General features: G+C 44.4%; 1 protein-coding gene across 6 annotated transcripts; it reads right to left on the minus strand.

The window, feature by feature from the left end:
- Positions 1-26,688, minus strand: LOC117190366 (cholinephosphotransferase 1-like). Of its 6 annotated transcripts, none has more exons than XM_033395446.1 (7): positions 26,429-26,688; positions 26,081-26,368; positions 9,355-9,595; positions 9,137-9,295; positions 7,118-7,249; positions 772-930; positions 1-714 (listed from the first exon to the last, which is right to left on the minus strand). In XM_033395446.1, exons 1-7 carry the CDS (start codon positions 26,590-26,592, stop codon positions 373-375), a joined length of 1,485 nt encoding a protein of 494 aa, XP_033251337.1. In that variant the 5' UTR covers positions 26,593-26,688; the 3' UTR covers positions 1-372. The 6 variants fall into 6 exon arrangements, with proteins under 6 accessions (XP_033251337.1, XP_033251336.1, XP_033251339.1 ...); XM_033395445.1 differs by lacking the exon at positions 7,118-7,249 and adding an exon at positions 1,738-1,869 and having other exon boundaries at positions 26,429-26,687; XM_033395448.1 differs by lacking the exon at positions 7,118-7,249 and adding an exon at positions 8,340-8,471 and having other exon boundaries at positions 26,081-26,342; positions 26,429-26,686.
- Positions 26,689-27,729: the final 1,041 nt, after the last annotated feature.

The raw sequence follows: 27,729 nt of genomic DNA on the forward strand, positions 1-27,729 counted from the left end.
ATTATAGAAAATATATATTTAGCCATATATAATTGATATAATTGTAAACTGTTTCTTAAAACTTAAGAGCAACATTTTTGCTTTGCCTTTTTGCTATCTCGTTCCTAATTCTTCGTTCCTTTTTGGTTTCTTTTTCTTTAAACACTGACGGTAAATTTTGTTGGGTTGCGTTTACACGGTTTGTATTAATTTCTCCTCTCCTCGTTTCCTACTCATTCTCCACATTCTCCTTCCTTCTCCTCTATCAGCCAACTCTAACGACATAAAATTATAAAAGGAAACTAATTAATTTAATGGGAAACCGTGTCCGTTGCGGCTTCGGTTGCAGCCCAGAGCAGAGCAGAGCCCTTCTTCGACCAGGATTAAGGGCGCTTAATGAGGTTTGGTCTTGTACTTTCGATGCGAAGTGCCGCCATTTTTGTCGGCACTGCTGCCCAAGTTGCTTTGACTGCTGACCGAAGCGGTCGCCGGATGTGGTACACCAGCCTTTGGGTTATAGGGTATCCTGAACAGATTGATACGCAGATGCTGGCAGATCTCTAGGCACACCTGCGAGCAGTAGCGCAGCAGGTCCTGTGTCCCCCAGATGAGCATGAACCAGAGCAGCCAGATCTCTGGCACAATGCAGTTAAAGTATTGATTGAGGAACAGCAGCGAGGGACCGAGTAGCGACCAGTCCAGATATTCCATCTCCGACTTTGTCATATGTGCAATCTACAAGAGAACATCACCATGAAAGGAAATCCAATCTATTAAGTTTCCGCCACTTACCACCAGCTTGTTGGTTATTTTAGCTGCCACCATTCCAAAGGCCATTATGTACACCGATGCATGCTCGGTGAATAGGTTCTCCGGCGATTTCTGGGCAATAATCAGAGCTGGTAGCACCACCAGCGTAAGCGGTATGCTGGGGGACAGTACACTGGTGCCCTAAAGCGTGGTACAAATTGGTTTCAATTAGTTTTCGATCATCGATTTGCTGAAATCTTGCAACTTGCGACGTTTGCCACACATGAGTCTCTTCATCACAGGACAGGTACAGTTGTGTTCACAATTATTACGATTTGTATGTAAAACGGCACATTTTGCAAATATCACAACAATTTTCAGTGCAAGGAAAGAGAACAAAAATTCTTTTGGCTTTTTTGGAGTTTACCATTTTCCCCTCCGCAGAAATAAAGGAATTACGACCATATAGCGGGAGGGGAAATTGCTCTTATAGTGCTTTGATTGTTTAATATTTGTTTTATTTACATGGTCTAGCGCTAGTTGGCGGTTGTGTGGGTGGGTGGGTTGGTGGGCGGGATTTGTGGGTGTGTTTCAGAAGCGTGCGTTAGTATAGAAACCATTTTATACCAACGAAAACAATAACGTTACATTCCAGGCCAAACCGACACCAGAAAGAGGCATAAAAACTACTTAAACTACGTAAATCACAGACAAATATTAGGCAACAAGTATCCGTTTAGATAAGATATGCCCAGACACATATTGTAAACTATTATCGTACTAGATTGATAGCAAACACAAGACACACACAAGATACTTAGACTAATTAAATATACTCAGATCTCCACTGTTCTACTGTGTTTCTACGGATACCGATCTGCAGTGCGTTCAGCAATTACAAGCCGGGAACTTCAGCTGTCCTTCCATTTCTGTAGTTGCGGAACACACCGGTCCAGTACTAATCTCGGTGTCAATTTACTCTAAGAAGCGTAAACATAAAATTCTTACAGCAACCGTTGATCCATTCTTGCCACAGCCCAGGGTCAAAATGCATTTTGCGCAGCGCACGGTCAAGAGCAAATCTATCCCACAGGCCAGATACAGTAGCAGAATACGCATTTCACAGTCGACGCCCGGTAGCTGCCAATTTCAAAATGTATGGGATATATTTGTTGTTTTTTATACCCGATACTCAAAATGAGTATTGGGGTATATTAGATTTGTGGTAAAAGTGGATGTGTGTAACGTCCAGAAGGAATCGTTTCCGACCCCATAAAGTATATATATTCTTGATCAGCATCAACAGCCGAGTCGATTGAGCCATGTCTGTCTGTCCGTCTGTCCGTCCGTCCGTCCGTCCCCTTCAGCGCCTAGTGCTCAAAGACTATAAGAGCTAGAGCAACGATGTTTTGGATCTAGACTTCTGTGATATGTCACTGCTACAAAAATATTTCAAAACTTCGCCCCGCCCACTTCCGTCCCCACAAAGGACGAAAATCTGTGGCATCCACATTTTTAAAGAAACGATAAAACCAAAAACGCAGAATCGTAGAGGATGACTATATGTTCTAGAGTGTAAAATCTCAACCAGATCGTATAATTATTATAGCCAGAATCAAGAAAACAATTTCATTCTTTCTCGCTCTGTCTCTCTCTAACACACAGGTTTCATGGTCGGCTTTGCCAATTGCAAAATATGAGTTCAAGGATCTCAGAACATATAAGAGCCAGAGCAACCAAATTTGGTATCCACACTCCTGTGATATCGGACCTTGACCGTTTTGTGTCCAAATTTCGCCACACCCCCTTCCGCCCCCGCAAAGGACGAAAATCTGGGGCATCTACAAATCTCAGATACTATTAAGGCTAGAGTAACCAAATTTGGTATCCGCACTTCTGTTAGATCTCACTATAAAACGTATATCTCAGAATTTCGCCCCACCCCCTTCCGCCCCCACAAAGGACGAAAATCTGTTGCATCCACAATATTGCAGATTCGAGAAAACTAAAAACGCAGAATCATAGATAATGACCATATCTATCAGACTGCTGAATCTGGATCAGATCGGATCATTTTTATTCCCAAAAGGAACAAATCAATTTGCACTGGCTACGCAGCGCCCGACGTCACGCTCAGACTGATTTTCTGTCTCTCTCGCACGCACTCTTTGTCGTGTCGTTTAATATTAGCAGCGTCTGCCGGAGGAGAGCCGTACTGACTAAGTATCGGGTATAACTGTAGAGTTGCGGTGTCCGCAGCAACTCACAACGTTCCCCCTCGTTTTTTTTTTTTTATTTGCGTAATGATGATTGATTACGTGAGGAAGAGAAAAAGTGGCGCGCATTAAATTATGATAAAATTAACACCATTTTCCAGAAGTCTTTTGAGAATACTAATTAAATAAAAAAAACTATATAAAAAATAACAAATAAAAAAAATTGTAAGCTTTCTCCTAAGCTTTAGATCTCTATAAATACTGTACATCGAGATGAGCAATAAGTATACATTCATACTTATCGGTGCAAAACATAATGATAATCCTACAATACCTCAAAAACTAAGAAATAACAAAAATAAAAAATACTAAAATTGTGGAGATAATGTTTTTTATCCCCAATCGTCCGACTAATTATTTCGAATTAAATAAAACTCGGCGCAGAAATAAAATTACGATATGTTCTTTAATGCGTGACATCCAAATTGCAAGTGTGGCTTGCCTGCCCTTTACATTGCCGCTCCGATCGCTAAGCGCAGCTTCGCTCGGCCGACGTCGGTAGGCAGACGCAAAGCGGAGATAGCGAAGAGCGAGCTGGCAGAGAGCGTTTAGCAGGGCAAGCAAGCGCAAAGCTTTAACAAACAAATGAGTGACATAGACATAAGTAACAAACAAAATAAGCGGCTGAGGGCCAAGAATTAGGTGCTATTTGGCAAGCAGCTAATCGGCTGGGTTCCGCTCCGAACATTCACCCCCCGTTGGAAGGCAAAGGCTTTCAACAGATCCATCCTGAAGGGGCAGAACCGCTATTTTTCCAACGGCCCTCTTGAAGATGCTTGCTTGGGCGCAGCTGGCGGCTACGCTGGGATGATCGTCGAACGCAGCAATCGGCTCTTTACGAAGGCGGCTTGTCGTGATTACGTCTTGATCATCGGGAACCTCTGTAATTGCATTGAAAGTTGAATTTCATTTGGCGTGGATATGTAGGTTTTTAATATATGGAAAAGTTCGCGCTGCAGTTCCTGATTCTCCGATCGCAGTTTTTCCACTTGCACCTGGCCCTCGAGCAGCTGCTTCCTGCATTGCTGCTCTAAGTTTTGGTACTCCAGCGTTGTGGGTCGAAAATCGTCAATAGAGATGCACGAGGAATTTTCAAAAGCGGTTAAAGCTGCACGCTTATTCTCCGAGCTATCAATGCTTCCTGATACTATCCAACCAAGTTTTGTCTCCTACAATGTTGGCAATTGGGCTGATAGTCGAATCTGTCCGACGCACATTAAATCGAAGAACAAACCAGAACCTATCAACAGATCGATACGTTGCGGCTTGGAGAAATTAGGATCAGCTAGTTTTAGATTATTCGGCATTGGCCAATCCTTTGCGTCTACGCCGAAGTTAGGCTGCATTTCCGTAATTGAGTTGGTGACAATTGCAGCGAAGGAAGCTCGATAGCTTGCGTCCTGGGATTGTACATCTATATGTACAGACTTGCTCGAAGGTAGAATGGAATCTCCGATTCCAGAGATGTGAACATAAGACGAGCGATGATCCAACTGCAACTGATCAGCAAGTCTAGATGTTACAAAGTTTGCCTGTGATGCAGAATCCAAAATGGCACGACATGGGATAAGTGCTCCATAACGATCTGTTACATGGACGAGGGCAGTAGGTAGCAACACGTTCTGGCTAGGCTGAGATTTCTGGATCGAGGGGGGAGGGCTAGAACACCCGCTTGCTAGAACACCAGCACAGTCCCGGCCTCTTGCTGGATCGATTCCTCAGCCGGTGAAGAGGAAGATGAAGCACCAGTTCCCGATGGAATGTGGAGTAGCGTGTGATGTTTGGCCTGGCAATGCCTGCAAAGTCCTGACCTGCACCTCTGCAATTCATGGCCTTTGTTGAGGCAGTTCAAACACAAGCGGCTCTTCTTTGCTTCTTTGTATCGTTCAAACGCAGAGAGATTCAGGAATGCCTGACATCTAGATATGTAATGCTCGGAGGAATTGCAATGGTTACATATGGGGTTAGGATGGTCGTTACTGGAGGTGATAAGGGTGACAGGTTTGTCTTCACCCACCTGTTGACTAGGACTTGTTGCCATGGCTGATCCCAAATTCTCCAGCATCCGACATCTCGCTTCCAAAAATGAGGCCATGCTTGACCACCGAGGCAATCCTGACGTCGGCAAGTTCTCTTCCCATTTCTCCTTTGTTTTGTGGTCCAGTTTCGTGCCTATGATGAAGATCAGCAACCCATCCGAAATCTCCTGCAGGGTCGCCAAGGTCTGAAGTGCACGCAAGTGCGAATTGATTTTGTCGCTGAGCGCGCGCAAGCCGATAGCTGAGCCCTTCTCCACCCCTTGCAGCCCGAAAATAGCCTTGACGTGTGCCTGAAAATGTAACAGTTTATTATCGAATCGCAACATTAGCAAATTCAACGCATTGTCGTAATTCTCCTCAGAAAGTTCCAAGGAAATAATCGTATCCAGCGCAGCACCATCTAGACATCCACGAAGATATTGGAATTTTTCGATGATTGGTATACGATGGTCTTTGTGCACCATTGTCGAGAACATCGAGTGGAATTCTGGCCAATCCATGTAGTTCCCACCGAATCGCGGAAGCTGCAACTCGGGCATTCGAGAACGGCCTATACTATTATAGGCGAACAACGACGAATTCCCCTCGAGAGTATGCCGAGCCGTTGAATTGGCAACATTTACCGTGCGAGCAGCCATCAACTCCCGCGACAGCCTGGACCTAACCTTCACATAAACATTCGAAAAGTCCAGTCGGGCATCATGGGCTAACTGCAGGAAATCCAGCCTTTCAAGGCTCGTTTGAGCGGCATCGAAATCCGCATTCATTCGCTCGATTTGCTCTAAGCGAGCTTGAAGTTCTGCCTCATCTAACTCGGCAAGCTCTTCCTTGGTGAGAAAGCGATCCATGGCCTTTAGTTGGCGCGCGATGGACTCGGCCTTGTGCTTGTAGAAATCTACATCACTCGGCATTGCTGCGTTCGCGACATTGGTAGGCTCAGGTGCTGCCATGTTGAGGTTTTAAAAGAGTCACTCAGCACGACCGAAAAAGACACCCTGTATACGTATAAACGTGGGAACCGAAAGCAAAGGGATTACAGCTAATGCCTTTAGCTGTGCGGCTGTGCGAGCTGTCCGATTCCGCTTTGTACTCCGCTTGTGTGTATTAGTGAGTTCGCTGCACTGCCTACCGCACTCCACTGACCGAATTGTCGCGACAGAGAAATTAATAGCCAGCAATGCGTGTATGTAGGTGTATGTAAGTGTGTTTTAGCACCGAATTGTGATTAACCGCCGAAAATTTGCTAGGGCTAACAAATGTCGATCGCGAATGATTATTAATTGACACTGCAACTCAGAGATCACGTCGGGGTCACCAAATTTTATGTGGAGATAATGTTTTTTATCCCCAATCGGCCGACTAATTATTTCGAATTAAATAAACTCGGCGCAGAAATAAAATTACGATATGTTCTTTAATGCGTGACATCCAAATTGCAAGTGTGGATTGCCACGCCTTTACAATGCCGCTCCGATCGCTAAGCGCAGCTTCGCTCGGCCGACGTCGGTAGGCAGACGCAAAGCGGAGATAGCGAAGAGCGAGCTGGCAGAGAGCGTTTAGCAGGGCAAGCAAGCGCAAAGCTTTAACAAACAAATGAGTGACATAGACATAAGTAACAAACAAAATAAGCGGCTGAGGGCCAAGAAGCAGGTGCTATTTGGCAAGCAGCTAATCGGCTGGGTTCTGCTCCGAACATTATGCATTTTGGAAACTATTTGTACCCAAGCCAACAGCATGCTAAATATGGCATCGCATACAATGATAAAATTATGACATGTTAATCGATATGAGGAGAGAATAATGTTAGCTGTCGATCGGGGTAGCCCTCCACCGATCGGCCTATAGTCCAAGCCCAAGTCAAAGGAAAATGATGAATGGAAGGGTAAGGTTAGTAGTATTTAAACCAAGCACAGGCCAACGTAGGAATTCGATTTAGATAGATGTCATTTTTGTTTTGTTATGGCTGTGAGAGCTTTCCAGTTTAGTAGTAGTAGTATTTTTTGGAGATAATTTTTGGGATAGTTTAAATGTTTGTCTCTCTTAGTGTGGAGAGCGAGAGGGTACAATGCTTACAGCAACTGAGGAGCCGTTTTTGCCAATGCCGCCTTGAGTAAACATTTTTCGGAAATTGATTATATTCAAGGTATAACCGAATGTAATAAATACTAATATTGTGTAATTCCATGAAACGCCCACGATTGGTATCTAGTAAAGATGAAAGATTGCAAGAAAACATAATAAAGTTTAGAGGATTCGTCAACTGCATTCAAAGGATGAGTATAAAATTTGGAAAAAAATGTTGGTTAGGGGAAAAAAACGTTATCGCAGAGTGCTCACAGCCGCCAGTTGCACGTGACTGTGACTGGGACTGTGAATACCTTCCACTTGGCTTACAAACTACGCTTAAGGAGGATACATATAGAAAATATAATTATATAGTTTAGATTGTAGATTTAGACCGGTGTTGTTGTTAAGGGTAGGAGTATATCCAAAAACCAAGACAGAATATAGACGTAAAAGTATATAGGAGGACTATAGAGACAATATATGTATCAGAGCTGGACAGATGGACAGGGCAAACACATGTACATTAATTTTGTTTAAACAAACAAGGAAACAATAATTGTTGTCTTAACTTGTCTTCACTTGGCAGCTGCCGAGAGTTCAAGTGGTTGTAGTTTTGTGGTATTCAAGGCATGCTCACGTATAGATTTTCGAATATATATCACAATTTGGTATCATTCTTTTGAAGCGCAAGGCAGGATTGCAGCCGCATCGTCGATAAACCAAAGTACACAATAACAAGAAAATAACAACAGCACAAAATTAGGTAGGGTAGGGTGGGGTAGGGTAGACAAGCAATTTAGGGAAATAGAGAGCGGGGGTTGGTTGGGGTGATTCAGAAAGAACCTCACGCCACGCACCTTCTTCCAGACTGGGCTGGGCCGCCTGCCAGCAGCTATATTGTATATATGTATATATATAAAGTATATAGAAAAGGGGGAACGGAGCCCTTCGAGAATGGGTTTGGGTCACAATCATATCAGATCAATTCAGAGAAGCCAAAAAATTTTTTGTTGTGTTTGAATATGTGTGTGCAGTAGTGTTGGGCAACGTCGTTCTTTAAGTTTAAAATGAAATGAAATTTTTATTGAACGAGAAAGGAACATAAAAGAACGATCACTAGTTATTTTTTTGTTAGTTTTGTACCCAACACTAATGCGTACGTGCTTTTAGTAGTAGTAGTAATAGTGTTCGTTTGTGTGTGTGTGTGTGTGTGTGTGTCAAGACTTACAGCAACTGTGGAGCCATTCTTGCCAACACCACCGGCTTTAATGACGGAAAATACATAAGTTAGGGAGAGCAGACCGCACACAATGGTCGTTATGGCCGGACCATACCAAAGCTGAATGTCGCCAATGCCGATCTGCATATGCATTTAGGTATATGTATGCATAGGTATGGTATACATGTGTTATACGTGTGTGTTGTTGTTTTGTTGGCGAATTAGAGTTTGGTTTAAGAGAGCGCGGAGGGCAGAGCACACGCATTATGTACATAGAAGTAAAAGTGGTTAGACGATTACAAATACTGGAGATGGTTTGGTTGCTTAAGTAACTGGGCGCCTAATAGCTCGAGATATAGTCATACATATGTATATACAATACGTATTGATGTGGAGGGAGTTGTGTTTGGTCCTGGCTCCAATCCCCAGACTTCATCTTCATGCCAGGCAAATGGTAAATGAAAAATAATAATTAACAGATGCTAAACTTTCAATCAAATCAAAGCTAGCATCAACAACACCAAATCGGAACCATAACGCTCACAACTCGACTAGAACAGAACTTAATGCGGCATTAGTGGCAACGGAGCAGCAGCTTAAGCTCCGCTGCAGCGTCAGCAACTTGAACTATAAACTCTATGCTAAATGGATAGAATATACATAGTCTTAACGATCTAAATATAAAAAGGAAAAAAAAAACTAAAAAGAAATTCAAAGAACTTCCGGAATGGAGAATGCTTCAAAACGAAAACGTATCATTAAACGGGCTTTCGGCCTGTCCACGGACTGTGCGTTCCCACGCCTACCTTGGTCAGCCAGAACTCAGGACCCAGGATCGCCGACACCAGATGAATGGCTATAATCGAGAACTGTGCCTCCGTCACGTCGATGCGTCCGAAGCGCATCGTTCCAGACACATATGTCTGCCAGTGGGCGCAGTAGAACAAGGCAATGGCACAGAAGCACTGAAAGAAAGCGAACAACGAGAATGTATCTTTTTTGGTTCTGGATCTACTCTACTCACCTGAAAGAAGAGCCAATTGGGATAGTGCCCCAGTTGGCAAGAGATACAGGCCGAGAGCGCCACGAACACAGTCGATATCGAGTCACAGCCATGATCAAACAGCTCCCCCAGCGGCGTTGATGTGTTCGTGCGACGCGCCTGTTTGCCGTCAATCGAGTCCAGGCTCTGGTAGACAAACAGTCCCAGGGCGCATAGCGCACAGGTCCAACGTGGTGGGGCCTCAACGCCATTTGGACTGTAGCTGTAACGGAAGATACAATTAATAGAATATTAGTTATGGATGAGTGATCTCTGGACAGCTTCTAGAGTGCCCATAGAAGCGGGAATAAAACTAAAATAAGGTTTACCCAGGCCCCTCACCGAACGACCCGACCGGCCCGACCTATCCCCTGGTCGGTAAATTAAACACTGACGTCAGTCAGCATAAAGTCGCCTGATGGTCAAAGGTCTGTTCTCGAGCTAAACTTTATAATTATCAATCAGGTTGGAAATCGAATAAAATCACTTTTTCGCTGTTGCGGCTGTTGATTAACGATAAGCAATCTCCCTACCCCTCCCCCCGGTCCCTGGTATGTCCATCCAATCAGCTGATTTTGTGGTTCCGGCTCGACATTTTCGGTAGACAACTTACTCACCAACGAGAGAGTGGGAAAGTCTATTATAAAGAGAGCCCCACTGAACCCAAGCTGGCTGAGAAGCATCACGGCTTGCTCTCGGTGTTTTAAAACATATACAAATAGTACCAGCGAAACTAGAATATAAAATACATACAAAGAAGTGCAAATAGAACCGGCCTGTTTGCTGTCTGTTCGAGAGCTTTTGTGAATGAACATCCAGATATGTATATACATACTCGTTCGTTATATATATATCTTTTCGGGTTAAAAATAACAGAGGCAAACAAGTGAGGCGCAGCCATTAAGGTTCCCGTTCCCACTGGCAATTTATTTCGTGTTCCTCTGCTCAGGTGCTTTCAGTGCCTTCGTTCCTTTTGGTTCCTCTGTCGTTTGTGCGATCCGGCGATTAGTGTGCCTTTGTTTATTGTCGCCTTTTTCTGTGACGGCCTCAGCCTCAGCCCCAAAGAAATGCGCCGAGCCGACGACAAGTAGAGAAATTATTGTTGAGATTACTTTACTTATATATTTTGCTATATTTCGCGCAATTTGTACATGCATATTAATATGTACATATGTGTAATGGGGCAAAATGGCGAGACGCCTTTGCTATCTTATCTGTGGCATAGTTTATGCCCGACTACGTGTGTGTGGGGGGGCTCTGGCTCTCCCTCTCTCTCTCTCTATCCGTCGCCACTTATAATGGTTATCGTACTCGTAGTTATGACACGAAATGATTTGGTATCGCTTGGGGCATTATGAAACGAGGAATGCTGAAAGCGTGTAACCAATCCTTGAGGTACACCAAATAATAATTTGATCGCAACTGGTTTTGGCGCATTTCTCTATCCATCGTGTTGGTGGTAGGAAAAATAAAAACAACTTTCACTCAAATCGCTTCACTTGCCTCGATTTATATTCACGGATCAGCTGATCGAGCAGAGGTGCTTACAGCACGGAGTTGCCGGACAGCGTAGGACAGTCATAGGGTTGCCAGATCGGCCAACCAGTTTGAAAGTTGAGCGCCAACCGGAAAATCGCGCGGGCCCCAAATTTTAAATTTTAAATTTCAAATTTCAAATTTCAAATGAGAGGAGAACTAGCCTGCAGCGTTCCCCACCACAGTGGCAGACGCCCCGAGGCATTTGGCCCAGGGAGCAGGCAGTTGAGAAGCCGGCCCAGCTAAGCCTTGGTACAGGAACTCCACTTAAGGCGCCCCTTAGAGTGCTGCCAGCACTGACTGTGTCTGCACCAGCAGAAGTCCCTGTCAATCCCTTTGACTTCAGCAGTGCTTCCACAGACAAAAGCGGTACAGGAGCAAAGAGAGATCTGCGGGCGATCCTGGCTTCGCTGGTAGAAAAGTCAACGGAATTGTCGAAGATGCTGAGGGACGCCCGTTATCTCAACAAGGAGATGAAAGAGTTGGCGCAGAACGTGGTGAGGATGCAAAAGTCCGCGCTTCACAGCTTCGACGCAAAGTTTCAGAGGAAGGAGAGGGTGGAGCGGCGTGATCAGGAGACGCAGTGCTCCCCTCAACACGGTGCGCCGAAAAGGAAGCTGGACAAGCCGACGAGGAGCTCGCCGAAGCGGAGAAACAATATGAGTGGCCATCCCACGTCGCAGTCCCACGAACAACCGGCAAGGAAGACCGAAACAGCTGCACCTACCGAAGGTGAATAGGAGAAGGTGAAGAGCAGAGCGCACGCCCGGAAGCCAAGGCCCCGTCCGGATGTCATTATCATCGAGCCAAAAGGGGAAATGACTTACGCGGAGATCCTTAACCTCGTCACCCGCAACCAGAGCGAGAAGATGAAGAAGGTCGGCGAGAGTGTGAGTAGAGTGAAGCGCACAGCCAAAGGTGCTCTTTGGCACCTGCTTCGCGAGGACATAGGCACTGTCCTAGGAGGCAAGGTGGAGGCGCGAGCACTCACCCAGCAGACGAGGCTAGAGATGCTCGACTTGGATGAGATGGCTACCACGGAGGACGTGAGGAAGGCCTTCAGCGAGCAAATGGGGATTACTCTCGATGCGGACGCCATTAAGAGTTTGCGCCCAGGCTTCGGTGGTACCCAGCGGGCTGTTATTTGCCTGCCGGTGACCCTTGCGACGAAGGCGCTATCCGTTGGAAAGGTAAAAGTGGCATGGTCCGTCTGCCGCATACGGGAGCGAAACCTGCCGTTAAAGTGCTTCAGGTGCCTTGAGATCGGCCACGTTGCACTAAATTGCAAAAGCTCTGTGGACAGAAGCGGGTGGTGCTTCCGCTGCGGGTCTGCGGAGCACAAGGTAAGCGACTGCCACAATGAGGCAAAATGCTTCCTTTGTGTCGGAATGGGCAACCCCCACACACACGTAGCTGGTAGCCACAGGTGCCCCATGGCACCCAAAGAGAAGGCAAGTCAATACGCTGGACATGGTTAGGTTTTACCAAAATAAACCTAAACCATTGCGAGGTTGCCACAGATCTGCTCTCTCTGTCGGTGCGTGAAACGAGATCGGACGTTGCCATAATTAGCGAACCCTACATTTCCCCCGAGGATGGATTCTGGGTCCAAAGCTCCTCAGGCAAAGCAGCAATATGGGCTTGCGGTAAGCCTCCTCTGCGGCCCTCAGTGTGCGTTGAGTTCCGACATTTCGTCAGGTCAAAACTGGGGAACTTATGGATTTACAGCTGCTATCTCCCCCCAAGCTTGAGCCGTCATAGCTTCGCTGCGGCGATGGACGAATTGGCCGACGACGCCAGGCACCACAAACCAAATGTGATTGCTGGCGACTTCAATGCTTGGGCCCAGGAGTGGGGCAGCGACATCTCCAGAAGCAGCAGCTCGGACGCCATATACAAGGGACACGCGCTGCTTGAGGCCTTCGCTGCGCTGGACGTAGTATTGTTGAATCAGGGGACCGCGAATACCTTCAACAGGGGTGGCTCTGGGTCAGTCATCGACCTTACATTCGCCTCTAGTAGCCTTTGCCCTCTGTCCACCTGGCGCCTGGGGAACCACTATACGGCCAGTGACCACAAGGCAGTGGTGTTCTCGATAGGCGGAGAAGGTGGTCGCAGACTGACCAGGGCAACGCAGACAAGCCGGAGAGCAGCCTACAATCCCGAATCAATGCGGATTCCAAGGTTCTTGGAGGCGCTGAGGCATATGGAGGTCGGAGGCTCAGCTCAACAGATGGTCAACCAGCTTTTGGAGTCCCTACTGCTCGCATGCGATGCCAGTATGAGTCGCAAGAAGCCATTCAAGGGTAAGCAATCGCCGACCTATTGGTGGAACGACGAGATCCAGGAGGCCAGACGCACTTGCCTGTCAGCTAGAAGGCGATATCAACGGGCTCGCAGAAGGAGTGGCACTAGCTGGCCAAGGCTACAGGCGGAGTACTGCGGAGCTAGAAAAGCGCTAAAGAACGCTATCAAGGAGAGCAAGAGGGAGTGCTTCCTGCAGCTTTGCGACTCAGCCGAGAAGGATCCGTGGGGACGTGCCTACAAGACGGTAATGAAGCGAATGCATGGCAGCAACGCGGCGTCGCCGTCTGACCCAGACCAGTTGCGGACGATTGTTGAGGCATTCGGGGCTCACGGTCTTGCCATCAGTGCCGTCGCACACCAGCCTGTATATTCGGTCGAACCTATCACGGAGGACGAAATCGTCGCCCTGGCCCAAAGCTTAAAGGCCAAGAAGGCTCCAGGCCCTGATGGAATCCCCAACCGTGCGGTAAAACTGGCGATGGCATACAACCCGCACGAGTTTGCTAAGGCATTCACGCAGTGCCTGCGGGAAGGTCTATTTCCGCCGCAGTGGAAGTTGCAACACCTGGTGCTATTGCCAAAGCCAGGAAAGCCGCCGGACGATCCCTCCTCGTTTCGACCGATTTGCTTAATCGACTTGCTGGGGAAGACTCTGGAACAGATAATCCGTAGAAGACTGGACAACGCCGTCGAGGATGCTGGGGGACTTTCACCAAACCAATACGGCTTCAGGAGTGGGAGGTCAACGGTGGACGCCATAGGCAGGGTAGTCGACATAGCCTCCAAGGCAGTGGAGGGAACTCGATGGAAGGGCGGCAAGAAGGAATACTGCCTGATTGTCACCCTAGACATCAGGAACGCCTTCAATACGGTGAAGTGGGAGTGCATCCTGGACTCACTTAACCGGCGCGGTGTACCCCAATACCTTCAGGCAATCGTAAGGAGCTACTTCGAGGGGAGACTGCTGGAGTATAATACGGCGGCCGGCGCGCAGACTCACGGCATAACGGCAGGCGTTCCCCAAGGATCAGTGATGGGTCCCCTCTTATGGAACATTGCCTACGATGGAGTCATGAAATTAGCACTTCCAGGCGGATGTCAGCTAACCTGCTACGCAGATGATGTCGCCCTGACGGTGGTAGCCAAGCACCTGGACGTCGTCGAAGCAAATTGCAACACCGCAATCCAGCTGATGGCAAACTGGCTCCGTTCTGCGGGACTAGAGCTAGCCGCTCATAAAACCGAGGCAGTATTGGTGAGCACCCGTTCGACTGTGGAGACCGCTCACATCAGGGTTGGCGACCAGAGACTTTCGTCGAAACGAGCCATTCGGTATCTGGGCGTGATGATCGACACCAGGCTCAGTTTCCGTGAACACCTAAGCTACGTCCAGGAGAAAGCGGCAAACACGAGTCGGGCGCTGTTCCGAATACTGCTGAACACCCGTGGCCCGAAGCAGGAGAGGAGGATTCTGCTGACCAGCGTAGTCCGCTCAGCCATGACCTACGCAGCAGACGTATGGGCGGATGGCATTAAAGTTGCCAGCTACGCTAGGGGCGTAAAAGCCACTCATCGCCTCTGCGCGCTCCGGATCTGGTGCGGCTTTCGGACCATATCCGACGACGCTGCCCTAGTACTGGCGGGTGTCCTACCTATCGACCTTCTGGTGCTTGAGGAGAGGGCCGTGGCCGAAGCCATCCGGGCCGGCGCGGCAAGGAGAGACGCGCGCAAGCAGGCCCGTGAAGGAAGCCTCAGTGCATGGCAAAGCCGCTGGGACGGCTCTGATAACGGACGGTGGACACACCGCCTGATTCCGGATGTCCGATATTGGATCGGCAGGCGACACGGTGCGGTCAACTTCCATTCCACACAGCTTCTGAGCGGACACGGCTGCTTCAGCCATTACCTTTAGAGGTTCGGCCACGAGGACTCGCCGAACTGCTCGTGGTGTGGCGACGCCACTGAAGACGCTGAGCACATCATTTTTCAATGTGGGCGCTTCTCACTTATTAGGGAGGAGTTGTGGCGAGCCGCCGGCGGGCAGCTCACGCCGAACAACTTGATCGAGGCGATTGTGGAAGACCCCATGGTATGGTCGGCCTGGAGCAACTTTGCAACAAGAACATGAAAAACCCTGCAGTACCAGCAGTGAGCGATTACGAATGTCATCTACAATGTCATCTAGGCGTTGACGCCAGCCAAATCGAACCCTTCGGTTTTTCTTTTGTTTCTTTCTTTTCCGCGCGTGCCGAACGTAATTCGGTTCTGCCGACCGTGCGCAGTAGCAGAGAACTTCGTTTTACATATCTTTTCGTCTTCTTTGCGCCTGCGTCGACAGAGCTCTTTTTATACCCGATACTCAAAATGAGTATTGGGGTATATTAGATTTGTAGTAAAAGTGGATGTGTGTAACGTCCAGAAGGAATCGTTTCCGACACCATAAAGTATATATATTCTTGATCAGCATCAATAGCCGAGTCGATTGAGCCCTGTCTGTCTGTCCGTCCGTCCGTCTGTCCGTCTGTCCGTCGCCTTCAGCGCCTAGTGCTCAAAGACTATAAAAGCTAGAGCAACGATGTTTTGGATCCAGACTTCTGTGATATGTCACTGCTACAAAAATATTTCAAAACTTCGCTCCGCCCACTTCCGCCCCCACAAAGGACGAAAATCTGTGGCATCCACAATATTGCACATTCGAGAAAACTAAAAACGCAGAATCATAGATAATGACCATATCTATCAGATTGCTGAATCTGGATCAGATCAGATCATTTTTATAGCCAAAAGGAACAAATCAATTTGCACTGGCTACGCAGCCCCCGACGTCACGCTCAGACTGATTTTCTGTCTCTCTCGCACGCACTCTTTGTCGTGTCGTTTAATATTAGCGGCGTCTGCCGGAGGAGAGCCATACTGACTTAGTATCGGGTATAACCGTAGAGTTGCGGTGTCCGCAGCAACTCACAACGTTCCCCCTCGTTCTTTCTTCGCTTTGCATTTGCTATTTGCAATCGTCAAATTGTGCGCAAACGAAGCGAAAGTGCTGTGAATATTATTATTATCAGGTAAGTGCAGTGTTTAAATAATTAATAATTTGTGTGCGCGTGTGCGTGGTAAAGAAAATCTCAATTGTATAAAAAGTCAAATATGTGAAAAAACTGTGTTCAAATTATATTAATTGTTATAATTTGCGGAGGACACGAAATTGCAATTTTTTAGCAGTCCAGCAGCAAAACAAACAAAAAAGAAAAGCAACAAAAAGTAACCCCTTTTTGTGCGGCTTGGCTCGAGCAGGTACATTTTTTTGCGTGTTTTGTTTTTGTTGTTGGAGGAAATGAACAGCCCACCGCTGACCTACAGTGAACATTGTTGTTTTTGTTGAAACAAACAACCGTTTTAAAAATCGAACAAATTCTTTCTTTTCATACAATTGAACCAAATTAATAGTAACTGTACATATATATAATATATCCATATTATTTCAGCGGCGGTGAAGATGAAAATACCCAACGAGCCAGCAGAAAAAGTGATTCGGAAGGCTATTCACAATATTAAGAATAGCTATTTTCAAAAGGGCGCAAGGGACAAAAAATACTAAGCTCTGGCATCCTTAGACAATAATTAATAATAATTTTTAATAAATAAAACTGTTCAAAGTGACCGCCACGATAATAAGATATTGATATCTAACAACACTGCGCATGTGCCCTGCTGCATATCGATGTTCTCATATCGATGTTCTCATATCGATATTCTTCTTTCGGCGTCGGTCTCTTGCGTATGTTACTCGGAAGCACATATAAGTCTGTATACTGATCTTCTGCTGTCTTACAAATAAAATAACTTTAACAGGTTATGGGCCCAGACACCAATTCACCCAGAAACAGTTTAAAACAGAAACAGTGAGAAACAATAAACATTGTTTGGTGCTTAGTGAAAAGCAGTGCTAAAAAAATGGCATAGACTCATTAGTGTATGTGTGTACATAGAAAGGCAAAAGAACAAGTTGAACAAATTCAACGGAGATTCGCATTGTGTTTTTTTGTTAGAATTTTGCAGCGAATCGGACCGTTGCCGGGGTTTAAAGTCCAAAATAAAGCAGTCCCAACGGATCAAGAAAAGCGAACGGAGACTCAAGTGTGTATACCAAAAAGTGCGTATGCCAAGCCGCACAAAACCGCGAGTGTGTATATTTATTTATTTATTTATTTATTAAATTAACAAATTATCTGTTAATAATGGTACTTAGTTACTAAAGGCAGAAAAAGATAAGTTAAAAGTTAGCTAAATTTAAATGATTATAAATATTGCATGCAATTAGTTTAAGAGACAGTTCAGGGGATAGGGTTAGACAGAGGGAGTTATAATTATGGCATAAAACCCTAAAAGGTTCATGATCAGCATAATTAGACCTACATATGGGTAGACGGATAGGCCTAAAAGTACGGGTAGGTCTGGATGGAACGGCCAAGTCAATCTGACCCAAGAGAGTTTGGGAGTCAACAGTCCCAAGAAGGAGCTTGTGCACGAAAATTACGCCATTGCATATTCTGCGATGGTGCAACGACGGCAGGTCAATAAGATTTAGCCTAGACCGGTAGGGTGGCAAGATTCTACCCGAGTCCCAGTTAAAGTTCCGAAGGGCAAAAATTAAAAATTGCTTTTGCACGGATTCAATAACAGCCTGCTGCTCTTTATACTGCGGGCTCCACACACAAGAACAATACTCCAATATAGGACGTACTAACGAGATGTACAGTTGTTTCGTAACGTACGGGTCGTCAAACTCCTTGGACCAACGCTTGATGAACGCTAAAACACCCTTAGCTTTATTTACAGTTGCAACTATATGGGTGTTGAAACACATCTTATGATCAAAAAGGACTCCGAGGTCATATGAACTCGAAATTCGCTCAAGGACATGATTTCCTAGAACATATGAGACAAAATGAGGAGCGCGACGGTAAAATGTCATAAGTTTGCATTTGGAAAGGTTCAGAAAAAGAAGATTAGTTGAACACCACAATAGTAGTTCACTTAGATCAAGTTGAAGGCGTGTGTGCAAATACCAATCAGAGTAAGAAAGACAGATTTTGACATCATCAGCATACATTAGTGTAGTAGAGTATGTTATAACTTGAGGAAGGTCGTTCACAAATAAAATAAACAGAAGCGGGCCCAGATGACTTCCCTGTGGCACACCTGAAGTAACATTAACAGTATTTGACAACACGTTAGAAAACAAAACACGTTGAGTACGGTTAGAGAGATAGGACAAAATCCAATCTAGAAGATTCGTTGGGAACCCTAATAAGGAGAGCTTTTGAATAAGCAGAGCATGGTTCACAGAATCGAATGCCTTGCTGAAGTCCGTAAAAACTACATCCGTCTGCAAACCAATTTGAAAACCACGGTGGATTAGGTTAGAAAACTCAAGAAGGTTAGTCGATGTTGAACGATGTCTGAAAAAACCGTGTTGCGACGGAGATATCAAGCTGCAACAAAGATGTTGCAGTTGCCGGGTGACCAGGAACTCAAGAAGCTTCGGGATGGCGGAAAGCTTTGCGATACCACGATAGTTTTCAATGTTTGATCTTGAACCTTTTTTGTGAAGCGGAATGATGTAGGACTCATTCCAAATTACTGGGAGACAAGACTGTTCCAAGGAGAGGTTGAAGAGAAAGGTCAAGGGCTTGCAAAGGGACTGGGCACAGTGTTTTAAGATGCAACTTGGTACCTTATCTGGACCCGCAGAAAACGATATGTCCATAGATGACAAACCTTCAAGAACAACGCTTTCCTCGAAAAAGGGCAGAAAAATACTGTTAGCTTGAGGTAGCTGGTACGGATACGGAGTGGATGCGTTGTAAATATGAGACGAGTACGTTGTTTGGAAAAAGTTAGCGAATAAATTTGCAATACCAACAGCAGAAGCTTCTGTTTTGTTCTGGTAATGAAGGGACGGAGGAAAAACGTTTGCCTTGCGCTTAGCATTAACGAACGAATAGAATTTTTTAGGATCACAACGAAAATTACTACTACATTGTGAAAGGTAATGATTATAACACTGACTATTGACGGCAAGGAACAGAGAGCGAGCGGAGGAGTATAGAGCTAAGGCCAACGTGGAGCCCGACTTCTGGTACTTTTTATAGAGCCGGGATTTATTATTTTTTAAGTATGACAAATACTTGGAGAACCAGGGAGGCTTGGACGATACAGGTACAGTGATATCTGGAACAAACGTATTAAGGGCGGAGTAAATAGAACTATAAAACGAGTTAACAGTTGCATCTATGTTCGGTAATGAATAAAGAAACGACCAATCAACACGCGAGAGATGTAGATCTAAATCAATAAAGTTTGTTTTGCGAAAACACTTTATGTGACAAGGAGCCATGGAACTGTCAGCACCTCCAGATTGTGTACACTCCAGAGATATCAACAAAGTTGGATGGTAAGGATCTTCAGGGAGAGATATTGGGCTTGCTCTAGATACAGTAGCAAGAGAACCATCGTTAACAAAAACGAGGTCAAGAAGTCTGTCCCTAATGTTTTTAACGGCATTAATTTGGACAAGGGAAATATCCGTTAGCCCATTGATAAAGTCATTATGGCAATTGGGAAACAACAGGTTAGCGTCATTACAAGGCAGCCAAGAAAGAAATGGGAGGTTAAAGTCCCCCATGACAATAATTCGATCATTGCACCCTAATGTAGAAACAACATTATTAATTGCTGAAAGGTGGTGTAAGTAAAGCTCAGCATCAGACCTGGGAGGAATGTAAGAGCAGGTTAAATAGAAAAATGCGGAGCCAACACGAACTTTGACTGCAACAAATTCAATTCCATGAATGTTATTGAATGGGAATAACTCAGATGAGAAAACAGATTTAACTGCAATCAGAACCCCACCTGCAAAAGATGGGCGGTCCATTCTATAAATAGTGTAACTATCAATGAAAATTTCGTGATCATTGACAGAGGAGTTAAGCCAGGTTTCGGTAAACGCGATGGCATCGAAATCAAAGGACGCGCTATTAGTATGAATTTGACGCAACTTTCCCAGCAAACTGCGAACGTTCTGATAGTGCATGGAAAAATAGTACATTAGTTTTTTGGAGCATGTTCGGTAATTCTTGGATTCGAGTTCGAATCTTTGAGAAGGAACTCATGCACAATTGTATGCTCAGGCCATATTGACGGTTCTAGAGAACAGGATAGTAAAGAATCAGGGAGAAGAATTTTAAATGATGATATGTTGCGCTTATGTTTAAATGAAAATTTAGTCACAACTATATCAACAGGCGAAGTGTTAAGTTTAGCGGCAAGATGCTGTTTAACATCCTCCGTTGTAGCCTCAGGAATAAGACGAGAAACAAATATTGCTTTCCGAGGGACCACTGCTTTAAGTTGAAGTCCCGAGCGAGATCGAGATGGTGGAGCCACACCTAAAAGAGATCTCGGTACAAGGGCAGAGGAATTGGCAGCAATGGCTGTAGCAGGAATTGGAGTAGGAATTGCAGCAGGAATTGGAGCAGGAATTGGAGCAGGAATTGGCAAGACGTCGTCAGCAACCAGCACACCCGCACTAGGAGCACTCACCGCGTCAGAAGTGACGGCCACAGAAACTGCAGGGATGGGATTGATGCTGTTGGGGAGTTGGGTGCTCGAAGGAAGCACATTGCTCGGTGTAAAGAACTCCGGAGCCACCGTTGGCGGATTTACAGACAACGGCGTGGCATGCCTACACGGAAATGCTTCCGATGGATGAAGGTGGGAGGCAGGCGTACCAATCGGATTAGGTTGCAAGAGATTGGTATCATTATGCGGAATTTTCCGTCTAGGCGATTCGCTCAAGAGTTTGAGCCCAAGAAACTGTGATTCAAGGGCAAGAAATTTCTCGTTGAGAGCCACAAATTGGTTCCGGACATCCAGAAACCCAGTTCGAGGCTGTCTCATAAATGTGTGCATTTCGGCCTCAATCTCCCGACAAGCCAGACATGACCAAGACAGGCCCATGCGTTTCGAGATCCGATCATTCAGCCGGCCAAAATTTCCACCACCAGCACATTTTATGTGGGCAAAATTGTCGCACAGCCAGCAGCTAAGAAATGAATCACCAATGATAACACCACCGAATTCACATTTCTTTGCACTACAAACGATTGCCATTATTGACAGCAGTGTATACCCAAAAGTGTGTATACCAAGGCATAGAAAATCGCGAGTGTGTGTGTGTAAATAGCAACTCGGAGGGATACTTAAAAGAAAACGAAAAAACAAAAGAAAGACACGGACAACAGTATTGTCGTCGTAGTTGCTTTGTGCATGAGACGATCGACAGTTACAAATTTTGCACTGTGGGACAATAAGTATAAAAAATGAGTGGAAATATGAATTTCAATATTGAGAAACTGGACGAAAACAATTATAGCACATGGGAAGTTTTGATGAGAAGTGTTCTCATACAAAATGATTTGTGGCCAATCGTCAGTGGTAAAATTGAGCTTAGTGAAAGTAAAACAAATGAGCAACGTGCAGCTTTTGAACTAAAGGATCAAAGGCGTTGGCGTCAATTTTACTTTGTGTTAAATCGACCCAACTAAACAATATTAAAAATTGTGTATCGTCGTCACAGGCATGGCAAAAGCTAAATAAAATTCACAGGCCAAGCGGACCAGCAAGGGTAGAGCTTTTAATTAAACAATTGTTGACGTTAAAAATGTCGGATGGTATAAGTGCACAGGAATATTTGCGGAAATTCCAGGTGGTACACGAGGCTTTAGCAGAGGTCAACATAAAGGTTGATGAAAAGATCTTATCAGTTGTGTTGCTAAATGGTTTGCCTAAATCGTATGAAAGTTTTGTTGTTGCGATTGAGACGCGAGATGATTTGCCGAGCTTGAGCATGCTAAAAATAAAAATTGCTGAAGAAGCGAAGAGGCAGGAAGATAGCATTAGCAAGGAAATTACAAGTAGCGCGGAACTACACGTCAGTTATGACAACAACAATTTTAAGAAAAACTTTAAGAAGGGCAAAAAGTGTTTTAAGTGCGGAAAGGAAGGGCATTTTAAATCGGAATGCCGTGCTAAAAGCAAGCTGGAAGGAGCAAACAACAAGGGCGCAAACAGTAAAAGCGGGGAAAGATTGGGTACAATGCTTTGCGTAACCGAATATGCCAAAGTGGAACCAGAAAAATATGTACCAATCCTAAGTTTAGCTAAGCCAAATGACCAGATGTTAAATGCATGGTGCATAGACAGTGGCGCAACGGCGCATCTATGTTGTGACAAGGAACGCTTTGTGTCGTTCACGGAAGATAATCAAAAAGTATTTTTAGCCGGCGGTAAATCACTTATTGCTGAAGGGCATGGAACTGTTCTAGTAAAGTTCGGTGATAGATCCGTTACGCTGGAAAAGGTTATCTTGGTACCAGATTTGCAGTACAATTTTATATCGGTCACAAAACTATTAAAACATGGAAAAAACGTTGTGTTTGAGAAAAATCAAGCGATGATTTTTGAAAACGAAAAAATAGTTATAAAGGCACATCTGGAAAATGGATTGTTTATGGTTCAGGACAATCAGGAAAAGTGTATGAACACTGTAAATGTTGAGGCAGATGCATTCAAATGTCACAATAGGTTTCAATCGAGCACAAACAGGTCAAAGGGCGTTCTAGACTTAATATATACTGATGTATGCGGTCCAATGCAAAAGCAGTCAATGGGAGACAATCGATATTTCGCCACATTTATTGATGATTGTTCAAGATATGTATCAGTAAGTTTCCTAAAAACCAAAGATCAGGTTTTCGAGGCTTTTAAAGAATTTAAAAGTCAAGTTGAGTGCCAAACTGGGAGAAAAGTCAAGGTTTTACGAAGCGACAATGGCCGAGAATACATATCAAACGTTTTTGATAATTACCTAAACCAAAATGGAATAAAGCGAAACTTAACAGTGCCATATACACCTCAACAAAACGGAGTTGCAGAAAAGGCCAACAGAACATTGGTAGAAATGGCAAGAAGTATGCTGCTGCATGCTGGGTTAAGTGAATGCTATTGGGCAGAAGCGATTCGAACTGCCACGTATTTGCGAAATAGAGTGGCAAGCAGCTGCTTGAGTGTGGTGACACCTTTTGAAATATGGACAGGTAGAAAGCCAGTGGTATCGCATTTAAGAGTTTTTGGCTCAGTAGCGATAGCTCTAGATAAAACAAAGAAATCAAAGTTCGCACAGAAAGGCTTAGAGTATATAATGGTGGGCTACTCGGATACAGCCAAAGCATACCGTTTGGTCAGTAAAGAAACCAGGAAACTCGTAGAGAGTAGGGATGTCATTTTTGTAGAACCTGAAGGGGGCAAACTAGATGAATCATGTTCCAATGACATGGCATCAATTGAGGTTCAACAAAACCAGGACTCTGAACCCGAAATGGATAGCGAGCAATTTAAAGATCCAGAAAATTAGCCAGAAAATCAGGAGGAGATTAGGTCTAGTAATGACATTCTTGTGATTCCAGAACCAATAAGAGGACCAGGACGCCCAACCGTAGTACGGACGGGCAAACCAGGACGACCAAGGAAGCAGTATCATATGCTCAATGCGATACTGGCAGCAGACGTACAAGTTCCACAAAACTACGCACAAGCTGAACGGTCTACTGAAGGAGAGATATGGAAAGCATCAATGAAGGACGAGTACGAATCTATCGTGAAGAACGGCACGTGGTCGCTTACTAAATTGCCTAGCGGGAAAAAGTCCATTGGATGCAGATGGGTTTACGCAGTTAAGTCCAATCCGGATGGAAGCGTGAACAGGCTCAAATCACGTCTGGTGGCGAAAGGTTGTAGCCAACGCTACGGGATCGACTACAAGGAAACATTTGCACCAGTTGTACGCCACGCAACTATCAGGTTGATAATTGCACATGGTCTCCACCTACATCAAATGGATGTTGTCACGGCGTATCTCAACGGCGAATTGCAAGATGAGGTTTTTATGAGACAACCTGAGGGCTTCATCAGCGAAGTTCACCCAAATCACGTTTTGAGGCTTCACAAAAGTATATATGGCCTAAAACAATCAGGAAGAGTGTGGAACTCTACGTTGGATGCAACGCTGAGACGCATTGGTTTTATACCGACTGTCAACGAACCCTGTCTTTATTGTAAGCCAGGTAAAAATATGTGTCTAATAGATGTCTACGTAGATGACATTATTTTGGCGTGTAAGGACCTAGATGATATATCTGATATCAAGATAAAGATCGCAGCAGAATTTGATGTGGTTGACATCGGGCCTATGCAATAATTTTTAGGTATTGAGGTGAAACGTGAAGGCAGTACGGGTGCGATTTCAATCAGCCAACGGAAGTATATTAGAGAGTTGCTCGAACAGTACAATTTGAAAGATTGTCGACAGACGTCCACGCCTCTTGAAGCTGGTTACCAGGTGGCATGCAACAAAGAGGACTGCCGCAGGGTCGACATCACATCGTTCCAAAAGCTAATTGGAGAGTTATCTTATCTTGCTGTTATGACTCGTCCGGACATTGCGCATTCGGTGAACAAATTAGCACAACGTAACAAGGATCCTCATTCCCAGCATGAAGCGGCAGCCAACCACATCCTTCGATATTTGGCAAAAACTATCGACTGGGAGATATGCTACACAAAGCAAGGAAAGGCAATTGAGTGTTTTGTTGATGCAGATTGGGCAAGTGATATGACGAACCGAAAGTCATTCACTGGCTATGTATGCATGTTGGCAGGAGGAGCGGTTTCTTGGGAATCAAGAAAGCAATCGACGGTTGCCCTCAGTTCCACGGAGGTAGAGTACATAGCCTTATCATCTGCAGCAAAAGAGGCGATATACTTTCGCAGCCTACTGATTGACTTGAAGCTGATGTCCAAGGAGTCAGATGTACGGCGACAACATTGGAGCACAGCAGCTTGCTAGAAACCCCATGTTTCATGCACGTACAAAGCACATCGACGTCAAGATACATCATATTCGAGAGGTTCTCAAGAGAGGTGAAGTCAACATTGCGTATCTGCCAACCGATGAGATGATAGCAGATGTCCTCACAAAGAACTTAGCCAAGGTTAAGCACCATCAATTTGTATTCGCATTTGGTTTAAAAGATCGTTTATAAGTGCTTGACATGTTATTGAATATAAGTTAAGTATATTTTAAGTTTGTAAACATGCGTTGTGTTGAGGAGGAGTGTTCAAAGTGACCGCCACGATAATTAGATATTGATCTCTAACAACACTGCGCATGTGCCCTGCTGCATATCGATGTTCTCATATCGATATTCTTCTTTCGGCGTCGGTCTCTTGCGTATGTTACTCGGAAGCACATATAATTCTGTATACTGATATTCTTCTGTCTTACAAATAAAATAACTTTAACAAAAACTAATTGGAAAAATAAACAATTGAATGTATTACTTTTTTATATTAAATGCATGATTTTTCGTGAAAAATCATCACTTATTAAGTGCATGCAAAAATCATGCATTTAATAAGCGATGATTTAAGCCAAAAAATCATCACTTATAAAATCCATGTTTTTTCGTCGCTTATTAAGTGCATGATTTTTCGGCAACGCTCGATTATGCCCTAGGACATCTCCATGTTAAAGTAAACAGCTCAGCGTATGGCCGGTCATCGACTATGTCCTCGGGGGTAGTGACGTGGTCATCGACGTGTCAGCAGCTGAGTCATCGATGACCCGTACTGCAGGGACATGCACTTTCAACAAAACATACACATCCATATGCACGTACATACATTTGTATGCATTTCATGCACGTACACCGGTAAAAACTGTTTGAATCTCGTAACGACTTACCAAATTAATATCAATGTTGTCACAATATTGAGGATGAGACCGACAATTGTAATTAGATTCGGCGCAAGCCAAAGTGGTGTTTGGCCAACCAGCCAGTTCCACCATGGCTGCAGCAAAGGATCCAGAAGGCTTGCGCTGAAGCATGAGTATTTGTGTTCGCTAAGATTTCGCAGCTGCTGGGCGCTGAGAATGTGACTTTCCTTGTAGACAAGTAGCGGCATTTTTACTTTCTGTTGAGTGCGGCGGGTGGTGGAGTGTGTGGCTGAGCGTAAGGGTGGGATGATAACACTTCAGGAGATTTCGTGAAACTTTCCGCAGGCGCTTTTCACTTTCCGCGCATTTGTATACGTGTATATGTCGTATGACTCGAAGCTAACTGTGGGCCTAGGGATTTTCTTTTCAGCGCCTATTTTTTCACGTGTGTCAAACACAGCACAGAATCTTCTTATCACTTGAACCCACCGAGCCTCGTTTTCTGGGTATTTAGAAATACGTGCTCCTTGCGTGCACATACACGTATTATGTGCGTATTATGCACATTTACAATGTATTTAAATTAATTTCATTGGACGAGCACCCGCTACCACACTTCCAGTGTCAACGCGGATTTTTGAAATACGGTCCTCAGAAATATAACAAAATATACCGTCTCGTTTTCAAAATATACCGTAAATATACCGATGAAAAAACGAACTTAGCCCACTTAAGCCCCCTCTATTTAAATATTTCAACTGCTTGAGGTAAATGGCGGAAAATATTAACGATTGTAAATTCTTCCTGTAGATTCATGCTATCTTTCATCTGAACTTAAAAATCACAACGCTTACTTTCATCTGAACTTCGCTAAAATTTGTCAATTTTCATTATTTTCGGTGGAAAATTGGCTTGGCTTGTAATAGGTTAATCGTTCTCCGTCAAGGAGTGGAAACCACATTGCTTAATTTTGATGTTCCGTCGAATATTATTAGCTAGATAGAACATTTAGCCATGCCCACATAATTATATCCGATTAATTAACCTATTTTCAACTTGACTAGCTTTTTTTAAACACTTGCTTTTATTGCATTTTCGTAAAAAGAGCGAAATAAGTCAAACCAAAAAGAAGTAGCGAAATAGGTCAATCAAAACAAACGAAAAAGGAAATTGCTCAATTTTGATATTCCATTGAAAAATGCTGACTAACTAAATCTCTCAGCAATGCCCACATAGTTTTATCCCATTGATGAATAAATTTTCTACAAAATTGGATAGTTTTTAATCCTTGCTTTTATTGTATTTATTGTAAAAAAAGGTTTAAACGAAAAAGTTCAACAAAAAAAGAGTCGCTATTTTGCGTGTAAGCCGTAGTATATGCCTTTGTATACCCTATTTTGTTAATTTTATATGAAAGTATAAAGATTATATGAAGATAAACGTAACTAATAAAGACCTTTTCTCAAAATGACATTTTTTAGACATATTCAAGTTTATTATTGGTATATTGTATATATATATCTCGATCCTGATACCAATTCTTGGTCCCTGCAAGAAAAAAATAAGCTTCAAATATCGTTGAAATATGTTTAAAACAGAGACTAAATTGTTTTTTGCCTTCTTTGGAGCCTAGGATAACAAACATATTCACAATTCTATAACATCCATTTCCCCCA

The sequence above is a fragment of the Drosophila miranda genome (genome assembly GCF_003369915.1).
Source record: "Drosophila miranda strain MSH22 chromosome Y unlocalized genomic scaffold, D.miranda_PacBio2.1 Contig_Y1_pilon, whole genome shotgun sequence".
In the NCBI taxonomy this organism is placed as follows: domain Eukaryota; kingdom Metazoa; phylum Arthropoda; class Insecta; order Diptera; family Drosophilidae; genus Drosophila; species Drosophila miranda.